The sequence below is a fragment of the Equus quagga genome, chromosome 13, assembly GCF_021613505.1.
Source record: "Equus quagga isolate Etosha38 chromosome 13, UCLA_HA_Equagga_1.0, whole genome shotgun sequence".
In the NCBI taxonomy this organism is placed as follows: Eukaryota; Metazoa; Chordata; class Mammalia; order Perissodactyla; family Equidae; genus Equus; species Equus quagga.
Window position 1 is genome coordinate 53,740,094 of NC_060279.1, and position 11,293 is coordinate 53,751,386.

At 58.2% G+C, this 11,293-nt stretch overlaps 1 protein-coding gene across 2 annotated transcripts in view; it reads left to right on the forward strand.

Moving 5' to 3' along the window:
- The first annotated feature begins 429 nt into the window (after positions 1–429).
- ADGRG5 (adhesion G protein-coupled receptor G5) overlaps positions 430–11,293 on the forward strand; it is a 12,630-nt gene continuing 1,766 nt past the window's right edge. The window contains exons 1-10 of one of the 2 annotated variants that reach the window (XM_046683089.1): positions 430–603; positions 822–900; positions 1,495–1,651; positions 2,203–2,313; positions 3,077–3,193; positions 4,677–4,829; positions 5,578–5,699; positions 5,960–6,228; positions 7,071–7,188; positions 10,899–11,176. In XM_046683089.1, the coding sequence (XP_046539045.1) occupies positions 540–603; positions 822–900; positions 1,495–1,651; positions 2,203–2,313; positions 3,077–3,193; positions 4,677–4,829; positions 5,578–5,699; positions 5,960–6,228; positions 7,071–7,188; positions 10,899–11,176 (1,468 nt within the window). In that variant the 5' untranslated portion in view covers positions 430–539. The remainder of the gene's footprint in view (positions 604–821; positions 901–1,494; positions 1,652–2,202; positions 2,314–3,076; positions 3,194–4,676; positions 4,830–5,577; positions 5,700–5,959; positions 6,229–7,070; positions 7,189–10,898; positions 11,177–11,293) is intronic. The other variant, XM_046683090.1, reaches the window with a different exon arrangement.

Here is an 11,293-nt window from a genome sequence, read left to right on the forward strand (position 1 = left end):
TGTGCCTGCTGTGTTCACTCACTCTCGTTTTAGTGGTGTTTCAGGGGGTACACATACATTTGCTATATTTAAGGGAAAATGCATTAGTTCATTCTAAAATAGAGGAAAAGGAGGGCAGCGAGGGGCAGATCCTTGCCCAGTGTCACATGGTGAGTTAACTGCAGGGCTGGAAGGGCTACGTGTTGCTTGCTCCCAAGCAGCTCCCCTTGGGTGAGGTCAGGGCCCTGGAGAAGCCCCCGAGAGCCCATTGTTGGGGGGGCCGTGTCTCAGGCAGAGCTGCTAACAGCAGGCGTTACTAAACGGTCAGGGATTCCGGAGTCACAGAGCCCTGGCTTCAGGCGGCCTCTAGCGAAGCAGGACCCCTTGTTCTCTGAGCCTGTTTCCCATCTGTGAAATGCAGGAGGAGCGAGGACCAAATAAGATGCGGCATGTCCTCGCTTGGAGACACGCCGCCTGCCTAGAGTCAGAAGTGGCTCCTCTGCGACGCTGACGGCGGCGCGCGCCTTTTCCAGGGCAGACGCCGCCCAGGGACCTCGGCCATGGAGCGCCGGGGGGCCCTCTTCCTCGGCCTGTGCCTCGTGACCGCGCGGAGCGGGACCGCGGGTAAGAGGCTCGGCTGAGCCGGCAGTCCATCCGGCGAGGCCCGGGCCCCCAGTGTGATGCGGGAGGCGGGGGCTTCCAACCCAGGAGCTTGAATGGGGCGCCCGGGCCTCGGGGCAGCGCCCAGGGCGGGCTGGGGGTCTCCGCTGGGGGGACGGCCCAGGAAGGGCCGGGGCGCTGCGGGCGGAGGCTGAGGCGGAGGTCGGGCTCGCTCCCTGCAGACGCCTCCGGAGAATCACTGCGCTGGATGCAGAGGATGGAGGCGGCGGCCAGGAGCCGGAGACCCACCTCTCCTCCTGAGTGAGTCCCGTGTCCCTCCTCCCGCCCCGGCTCCTTGAATCAGTGGTCCAGAGTTGGTCCAGTGTAGACCGTTAATTCACTTATTCAACCTGCGATTATCGAGTACCTACTGTGTGCCTGGCATGAGGCTCTGGAGATTCTCTCATCAAGTTTACTGTCTAGGCCAGGGGCCCTTAACCATGGATGCCATGAAAGCAGGTACAGAGCCGTGGGTCTCTGCTCTTTCCTGGGCAGGGGCTCCAAGACTCTGACTGGGCTCTCCAGAGTCTGTGACCCAAAGGCTGGGCAGCTCTGGGTGAGAAGTCAATGCTGATGACTGGCCAGGGAAACACAGGGACTGCGGGCGTCTCACTCAGTCAGCGGCAAGTGGCCAGGGAAGGCTTCCTGGAGGAGGTGTCAACAAACTGGGACCAGAGCAAGAGTTAATGGGGAGGAGATGGGTGGGGAAGTAAGAGTGTGCCAGGAACAGTCTGCAAAGGTCCGGAGGTGGGAGTGACAGGGCTGTGGGATGGGGGAGCCCTGCCCTCCCACGCTGTCTGGGGCTCCTCTCACCCCTGCAGCCACCCTGGCTCTGGCCATCTCTCTCACCCTCAGGTTCATCCACGGCCTGGAGCAGAGACTGCTGAACGCCACCTTCGGGGGCCACAACCTCACGCTGCAAACACGCACCATCCAGTCGCTGGCCTTCAGGCTGGGCTGTGACTTCGCCGGCCTCTCGCTGAGCAGTTCCACCATGGAGTGGGTCCCCCAGGTCAGAGGCGGCCCAGGGGCAGGGTGGCCGGTGCCACCAGCCCAGAGATCCTCCAGGGGCTTGAGGTCTGGACTTCCCTAGGCCCCACGGCCCTCCTGCCCACCAGTCCGGGCTCTGCCCTAACGAGCTGTGAGCTGCCTTCTCTGTAAAGTGGGGCTGATGCTCCTCACGGGAGCGATGGAAAGAGCAGCATCCTCTTCTCGCTTTGCCGGTCCCTGCGGGGAGGCAGCGCAGGAGAGGCTGGGGAACCCAGGCCCCTTTGAGGACCCTGGTGTGGCGAGACGCTCCGTCCTCAGGGGCCCCAGTCGGGTAGGGTAAAGAACCCAAACTCAAGGCCAGAGCAGACCGGAGGGAGGGCCTGGGGTCTCGGGGAGTTTGGGGGACGTGCAGCCTCGGAGGAGAGGCTTCTGCAGCTGGAGGTTCCGGGGAAGGAAATGCCTGGGGAAAGGCCGAGAAGAGTTCACGGGGGGTGGGGGGCCGTGAAGGTGTTGGGGCTGGGTTGGGGGCCTCGGACACCAGGCTCAGGCTGTCTTTGGCCTCCGCAAGCCCAGACCAGGCACGCCATGCAGTTCCCTGCCGAGCTGACGCAGAACGCCTGCAGGGCCCGCCCCCGGGAGCTGCGTCTCATCTGCATCTACTTCCTGGCCACCTACTACTTCCAGGTCAGCGCCCTGGCGGCTGAGGAGGGCAAGCGCTGGCCCCTCCCTGGGGCAACTGCAGGCATCCACGCCACTGCCCGGCCTCTGGGTGCAGGCCAGCACCACACAGGACCAGCCGGCTGTGCAACCTGAGCCAGCCATCGTCCCTCTCTGGGCCTCAGTTTTAGCAGGATGGTGAGAAGGCACAATGACAAGGTGCCAATGAAACCTGAGAAACCACCAAGTGTGTGCCTGTCCGGGACCCAGACAGTCAGGCAGGAGACAGACGAGAAGGTCGCAGGATGCCTATTCTCAGAGAACTCTCTGCCCCCTCCCTTCTCTCTCTCTCTCTCCAGTTAGATTAGAACTGTAGAGACTTAATCGTGGTTCAGTATTGATTATAACCTTGGAGATACAAAGTGATGGATGATTCGGGTGTGGGGGTGATGGGGGTGGAGTTGTCCCAAGGAGCAGTCCAGGAGGGCTTCTGGAGAAGGTGCCTTTTAACCTGGGTTTTGAACGTGGGTTAAGACAGTAGCGAGGTGGAGGCGATGAGGCTGGAAGGCATTAAACATGGGAGGTGGAGCTGGGGGTGGCAACAGGACAGCGTTCCCGGTGGAAGGAACAGCATATGCAAAGGCTGGGAGGCTGGCTCATGCTGTGCGCGTGATGGGTGTCTGCTTGTTCTCATGCAGGGAGGAGGGGCTGGAGAAGGGGGCTCTCTGGCCTCGTCCGGGGTCTCCTCGTGGCCCCTCTGGTCAGCTCTTCTTCCTCTGCTGCCCTCCAGAGTGACACCAACGCATCTCTCCTCAATAACTATGTCCTGGGGGCCCAGCTGGGCCACGAACACGTGAACAACCTCAGGGAGCCCATCAACATCAGCTTCTGGCACAACCAAAGCCTGGTACTGTGGGGGGCACCCTGTTCCCACCCCACCCCTGCCCCCTTGTGGCTGTGCTGTTGAGCATGGGTTTGACCAAACCCAAATCTGTGGAACCTTCTTAGAAACAAACTGTTTTAATCCATCATACTTTCTGAAAATTCCTGCCAAAGAAACGAGGGAGACGCTTCTACTCACTGCCTTAATCAGGAATCTTTGAGTTGCAAGTGATAGAAAACCCGCTCAAGCCAGCTTAAACACAAAAGGGAATTTTATTGGCTCATGTAAATGAAACATCTAGGGCTGTCTAGCTTCAGGCATGGCTGCATCCAGGGGCTGATACGATTCCATAATGGCTCAGTCTCTCTCCATCTCTCAGCCTTGGTTTCCTGCCTTGGCTCTCCATTCTGGCGAGATGGCAGCAGAAGCGCTGCACTTCCTTTCCCTCTTCTCAGCAGGCTCTTTCTCATCAGTGCAAACTGGGGTCCCAGAATGGAGTCCTGAAGGTCCAGCTGGGCCATGTGTCCATCCGAGGGCCATCACTGTGCCCAGGGGGATGGAATGTGTGGATTGGCCAGGCCTGGGTCATGTGGCCGAGGGACAGGGCTGGACTCATCTGACGGACCACTGGCGGAGGGATGGGTCCTCAAGGGAAGTGCGGATGCTGATACTGAAAGAAGGAAGAAGGATGCTGGGTGGGCTCAAGCCCCCAGCCTCCGCTCATCTGTCCTGGCATCCGCAGGAGCCCTGGGCCTCTGCTCCTCTGTCCTGATGTCCCCAGAAACCCGAGGCTCCTCGCCGGCCCCATCTTCCTGTCAGCCTCGGCAGGCCTGCTCTGCACCCGCACTGTCACCGTCATCCTTTCCTTCCACTCCTCTGGGTCTTTGTCCCCAGTTCCCTTCACGTGGCATGTCCTTGCTCCACTTCTGTTGAAGTCTGACGTGTCCTCTAAGGCCCGCGCCCCGCTCGTCCCTTCCCTTCTCAGCACTCCTGGGCCCCTTTCCCCGTGGTTTCCAGGGCACTGCCTGTGTCATCTCCCCCGCCGCTCCACCCACACGGCTTGGCGTCAGGTTGTCTATGCATGAGTCTCTCTCTTCTCCACTGGCATCGAGGGGTCTGGACCATTGCTGTTCCCTGAGGGGAGGAGGGGGAAGAGGGCAGTCAATTACAGAGCACCTGCTGCATGCGTCAGAGCTCAGCTCTCAAGATTCTTCATTGCCTTTCATTTTTCCACTGTCCTTGTGACTTGGGTATAAATGATCCCATTTTGCAGATGAAGAAACTGAGGCTCAGAGAAGCTCTGTGACTTGCCCAAGTCACTCTCAGAGTCCACGGTGGAGGCGGGGCTGTAATCTGGGTCTGCCTGATGCCAGAGCCCAGCCAGTGCCTGGTAAACTGTTGACAAGGTTGCAGTGGAGTCCCCTTTGGCCCCCACAGTTTCCAGACCCTGAGCCACAGCCCACCCCTGCACTCCTTGGCTGCACCCAATTCCAGCATCTCCCCTTAGGAAGGTTACATGGTGACCTGTGTCTTCTGGAAGGAGGGAGCCAGCCAGCACTACTGGGGGGTCTGGAGCCCTGAGGGCTGTCGCACAGAGCAGCCCTCACCTTCCCAGGTGCTCTGCCGCTGCAACCACCTCAGCTATTTTGCTGTTCTCATGGTATGTGTACATCCAGCCTGGGTGAGGGTGGTCAGAGCTGCAGAGGGCCCCATGTCCAGGATAGAGGAGCAAGGCAAAGGCTGGTGCAAGGGACAGAAAATTCAACTCAAATGTGCTTAAGGAAAAAAAAAAGAAATTTATGGGCTCATGTTCCTGAAAGGGCTGGGTTAGGCTTCAGGCGTGGCTTGATCCAGGGGCTCAATATCAGCAAGACAGAACTCTATCTTTGTCTCAGTTGTGCTTACTCTGTGCTGGCTTAACTCTCCAACAGGATCTCCCCATGGGATAATAAAACATGGCTGCCAGCAGGTCCAGGCTCATGTCCTACTAGCTTTCAGGCTGGTAGAATGAGAGCTTCTCTTATCCATTCTGCCAGCCAAAGTCTAAGGATTGAGTCCCACTGGCTTAGAATGTGTCACATACCTGTCCGCTAACCAATCAGGAGGAGGGAGGGCTCTGAGAGGCCAGGCCTGGTGCAGCTGGCCACACATAGTGGGAGAACTGGTGGGTCCACCCAAATGCACAGAGAGCGGGGTGGGGTGGGGGTGGGGGATTCCCAAAGAGGAAGGGGAGATGGGAGTCGGGAGGGGGGAAGTGGCACTGTCTGCCATGGCTTTCTTCAAGCCAGGACCGTGGCTAGGATCATGGGGCTGGGGGCTTGGAGCTGAGGCCTTCTCGGGTCTCTCTGATTGAGCCTGGGGAGGGCATTTCCATGCTTCTGGCCTCCAGCCTCCGTTCCCTCCCACAGCAACTGTCCGCGGCCCCGGTCCCTGTGGAGCTGCTGGCGCCTCTCACCTACATCTCCCTCGTGGGCTGCAGCATCTCCGTCGTGGCCTCGCTGCTCACCCTCCTGCTGCACGTCCACACCAGGTATTCTGCTGCCCCGGGGCAGGGCCTGTGCACCCACAGCCGCTCGGCGCCCCGCCTCCTTTCCTACTTGCTCCCCCAGAGTGAGGCGGGCTTCTCCAGAGGGTGGAGGCCGGGAGGCAGGAGAGCCTCTCTGTGTGGCTGCTGCTGGGTCCCTGCCCCATCTCCACCCGTGTCCCCATCATTGCATGTCTATGAGCCCAGAGGTTGGCGCTGCCTGGGAGATGTCCCCAGGCCACAGAGGGCTCTGCTCCCACCCACAGGAGGCAGAGAGACTCCATAACACGCATCCACATGAACCTGCATGCCTCCGTGCTGCTCCTGAATGTTGCCTTCCTGCTGAGCCCCACGCTGGCCCTGACCCCCGTGCCCGGCTCAGTGTGTGCAGCGCTGGCCGCCGTCCTGCACTTCGCGCTGCTCAGCTGCCTCACCTGGATGGCCATTGAAGGCTTCAACCTCTACCTTCTCCTGGGGCGTGTCTACAACATCTATATCCGCCGATATGTGCTCAAGCTCTGCGCAGTGGGCTGGGGTGAGCACCGCCTCCCTCCACTCTCGCTTCCGGAGGCTTCCAGCTGGATGAGGCGTCTGCCTCCTCCTGTCCTCTTTCTCCTCCTCCTCCTCATACTGACCACTGCCAGGACTACCAGTCATCATCCCTGCCAATGCCCACCACCACTTCCTACATTGCTCTTCTTATCACCACTCCTCCAACATGTCTATCACCACCACCTCTAATACCGCCATCACCTCCACCATCTCTACCTCCACCACCACTGTCACCTCCACCACCTCAACCTCCACCACCACTGTCACCTCCACTATCTCTACCTCCACCACCACTGTCACCTCTGCCATTACCTCCACCACCTCTGCCTCCACCACCACCGTCACCTCCACACCTCCACCACCACCATCTCCTCCACCATCACCTCCTCCACCTCTGCCTCCACCACCACTTTCACTATGTCCCTACCATCACCTCCATCATCACCATCATCCTCATCCTAGTGTTCACAGCCATCATTGGCATCTCTGTCACCTTCCTAGCCCCTCTCTTTATTAGCTGTTTCCTCACCAGTTCCCCAACCCTCTCTCCCATTAGCTTCCAGCCACCACCTCCCCAGTGTGACCACTACAGCTGCCACTACCATCCCGCCCTAGAGGCCTCACTCACATCACCTTGGAGGCAGCCTTCTCTAAGACCACCAGGTCAACTGCTCTGAAGCTGGACCACAGGACCTGGGGGCTCAGAACAGTCTCTACCCCCCGTCCCCTGTCCAGTGCACTTCTGTTGTGGCAGCCCCTGGGACCCACAACCAGCCCATCCCTGGGGTCTCCTGACAAATGCTGAGCCTCTGTCCCACTCCTCAGGGGTCCCGGCCTTCCTGGTGCTTCTCGTCCTTGCTGTCAAGAGCTCAGCTTATGGACCCCGCACAATCCTACTCTCTGACAGCCAGGGAAATGGCACAAGCTTCCAGAACATGTCCATGTGAGTGCCCTCAGGGCTGCGGCAGGCTCCAGCTCTAGGGACACATCAGGGCCACATGGCCCTGGGCCTCTGAGCGAGGTGTCCTGTAGGCAGGCGCTGGCTGTGGGGCAGGGAGGGGGCCGCTGCTTAGACAGGGGGCAGTTCTGGGGGCTTTGCCACACGCCTCTGCCAGGTCCCCAAGGTCTCCTGCGGGCGGGCTCATGTCTGTGCTGGCTGACACTAGGAAGCCATGGCATGGGCTCCCGTGCCCGCTCAGGGGCCTCCAAGGCCAGGGCAGGGGGCCTCCGCCTCCCGGCAGTGCACCGCTGTCGGCCCAGCCCCTCCGGCTCTCAGGCCTGCCGGTGGGGCTCGGCCTGCGCCTGCCTGTTCTCCCTTCCCACCACATTGCTTCACCTGCTTAGGCTCCAGCTCCCCCGACCTGTGCCTGGCATGGCACTGCCAGCCCTCAAACCCTCCGAGTCCAAGAAGAGAGGGCTGTGGGGGCTGGGACACCGCAGGGACGGGGCTTAGCAGGTGCAGGGGGGAGGGGGTTCGAGGAGAGGCACAGAGGTGGGCCTGGGGGGGTCTGGGGGACAGACTCCACTGCCTCTTCCTGTGCCCTGGGACCTTAACCTTTCTCTTGTTATGCAAAGTTCCTAAGGCCAACATGGAGAGAATAGCTTAATAAGCCCCTGTGGACCCATCACTAGCCTTGGCCATCAGGCCATCATGTCCCTGGCTTGGCTGACGCAGGCTCAAGACTGCTGAGGGCCCAGTCTGTGGTGGGCCCAGTGTATTGGCCTGTTCAGTCCTCACAGCAAGAAGTCGGTTCTGTTGTCAGCCGTTGTTGACAGCTAGGGAAACTGAGGCACAGACAGCTTAAGAACCCTGCCAGTCAATGGCAGAGCTGGGACTCGGCCGTGGGGAGGCTGCCTCCAGAGCCGGGCCCCAACCACTGCCGCCGTGGCCTCTGGGAGGCAAGGGCTCTGGGTGCGGGGTGGGGCCCAGGGGCTTGGTCCCTCTCACGGTGACGGTCGGGTGGGTTTCTCAGAGGAGGTGTGACGCAGGACTCTTTAAACGTGCATTTTGTTATGTAATACGTGATCCGGACAAAGAGCTAAAACGACCCTTCCACAGGACAGAGGCCCATGATGCGGGATGTCAGGGGACCCCCATCCTACGATCCAGCTTCTCCCCAGGCTGCCCCTCCTCTCCCTCTCCCCTCATACCCTGGATTGAGTGACTTTTGTTTTCTTGTGTTTAAAAAACTCTTACTACATATATATGAATTCTTTAAAAATTTTTTTAAAATTATTATTTTTTTAAAGATTGGCACCTGTGCTAACGTCTGTTGCCAATCCTCTTTTTTTTTCTTCTTCTCCCCAAAGTCCCCCAGTACATAGTTGTATATTCCAGCTGTGAGTGTCTCTGGTTGTGGCATGTGGGACGCCGCCTCAGCATGGCCTGAAGAGCAGTGCCATGTCCACGCCCAGGATCCGAACCAGCGAAACCCTGGGCCGACAAAGCGGAGCACGCGAACTTAACCACTTGGCCACAGGGCTGGCCCCATAATTTTTAATTTTTTTAAATTGAGGTATAATTGACATATTATATTAGTTTCAGGTGTACAACATAATGATTCGATATTTGTATAGATTGTGAAATGATCACCACAGTAAGTCTGGTTAACATCCGACACTATACGTAGTTACAGAATTTTTTTCTCGTGATGAGGATTTTTAAGATCTACTCTCTTGGGGGCCAGCCCGGTGGCGCAGCAGTTAATTTTGCACATTCCACTTCTCGGCGGCCCAGGGTTCGCCGGTTCGGATCCCGGTTGCAGACATGGCACCACTTGGCAAGCCATGCTGTGGTAGCTGTCCCACATATAAAGTGGAGGAAGATGGGCAAGGATGTTAGCTCAGGGCCAGTCTTCCTCAAAAAAAAAAAAAAAAAAAACTAAAAAAAGATCTATTCTCTTAACAACTTTCAAATATGCAATACAGTATTATTAACCCTAGTTGCCATGCTGTGCATCACATCCCCAGGATTTATTTATTTTATAACTGGAAGTTTGTGCCTTTGACCCCCTTCACCCATTTGCTCTCTCTCCAACCATTGCCTCTGCAACCACTAATCTGTCCTCTGTGTCTATGAGCTTGGTTTTTTTTTAGATTCCATATCTAAGTGAGATCATATGGTATTAGTCTTTGTCTGACTTATTCCATTTAGCATAATGCCCTCAACTTCCACCCATGTTGTCGCAAATGGCAAGATTTCATTCTTTTTTATGGCTGAATATTCCGTCGTATATATACATCACGTTTTCTTTATCCGTTCATCCACGGATGGACATGTAGGTTGTTTCCTGTCTTGGCTGTTGTAAATAATGCTGCAATGAACATGGAGGCGCAGATATCTTTTCGAGTTAGTGTTTTCATTTTCTTTGGATAAATACCCAGAAGTGGAATAGCTGGATCATATGTTATTTCTATTTTTAATTTTTGAGGAAGCTCCATACTGTTTTCCGTAGTGGCCGCACCGGTTTGCACTCCCTTTTCTCCACGTCCTCGCCGACGTTTGGTATCTCTCATCTTTTTGCTGATGGCTGCTCTAACAGGTGTGAGGTGACACACATGTGTATTCCTAAACACAAACCGCAGTCTGAGGAAATCCTTGAGAATAACTCCAGTGCCCGCTGACAGAACCCGGAATAGTAAACGTGGCAGAGCCACCTGCTGGACACTTATCTGGCAGTGGAAGGAATGATCCGCAACCACGCTTGTCACTTTGGACGAATCCCCAAACTCATGTTCAAGGAACCTTGTCACTGCAGTGGCAGGAGCCCAAGCAGGTGATGGTGACAGTTAGGGGCACAGGCTCTGGGCTCAGGCCACGGGGTTTCAAGTCCCCCCTCTGCCTCTTACTAGAGAATGTTCCTGAGCCAGAGCCTCAGTTTCCTCATCTGCAGGATGGGGATGATCACGTACCTGCCTCGTAGCGTCCTCACGAGGATCGAATGGGCGAATCCACGGAAAGCATGTGACGTGGTGTCTGACTGGGTAGAAGGTGGCACCTGTCTTGAAGGTGTCTTGGACGTGAAGACCTCAGGGAGGGTCCAGACCAGGGCTGGGCCCCTGCCACGCCTCTCTGGCTCGCCCCTCAGCTGTCAGTGGAGTCTTCCTGCTGGTCCTCTGCTCCTCAGTCCGCACAGGGAGAGCTTGCTGCCGCTCAGTCACTGCTCAGGGAAGGGAGGGTGGCCCAGTTCGGCCACCTGAGGGTCCTGGGGAGGGCGTCCCATTGCACAAAAACGGCGATGGGATGGAAGTGTACTGGGTGGAAGGAGAAGTTCCCAGGAAAGCGGACCCAGGACCACCGATGCCATAGATCATACCAGCTGGCGGCTAGGCTGGCCGCAGAGAGGAGAGAGGGCTGTACGGGGAGGGGAGGGAGCTTTCAGGTGGGTAAGGGCACGGGGGCAGGAGAGACCGCCTGGCTGGGAAGGAGGCTCGCGGGGGCTCCAGGCACGCTGCCCGGCGGCGGGTGGGTCCTATCGTGGTGGCCTGGCTGGAAAGCCGGGCCCAGGACTTCACCACGTGTGCAGTCAGGCAAGAGACAACGGGTCTCAGCCAGAGATGGGGAGATGGGGCTGGGTCCAGAGGCCGAGAGACGCCGCTTCTCCCTGGCCCTGGGAGCCACACCGACCCTGGCACTTCGCTCCTCCTCTGCAGGTGCTGGGTGCGGAGCCCTGAGGTGCACAGCGTCCTGGTCATGGGCTATGGTGGCCTCACATCCCTCTTCAACCTGGTGGTGCTGGCCTGGGCGCTGCGGGCCCTGCGCAGACTGAAGGCGCGGGAGAAGGCGCCGGGGCCCCGGGCCTGCCGGGACACGGTCACCGTGCTGGGCCTCACCGTGCTGCTGGGCACCACCTGGGCCTTGGCCTTCTTCTCTTTTGGTGTCTTCCTGCTGCCCCAGCTCTTCCTCTTCACCGTCTTCAACTCGCTCTATGGTAGGCCCTGTGGGCGTCCTGGAGGAAGCCCCCCAGTGTTTACCACTGAAGGGCTTCAGGTTGAGGGGGCGAGTTGGGGGCTGAAACCGAGCCCCCTGACGACCTGGCTTGGGGCTT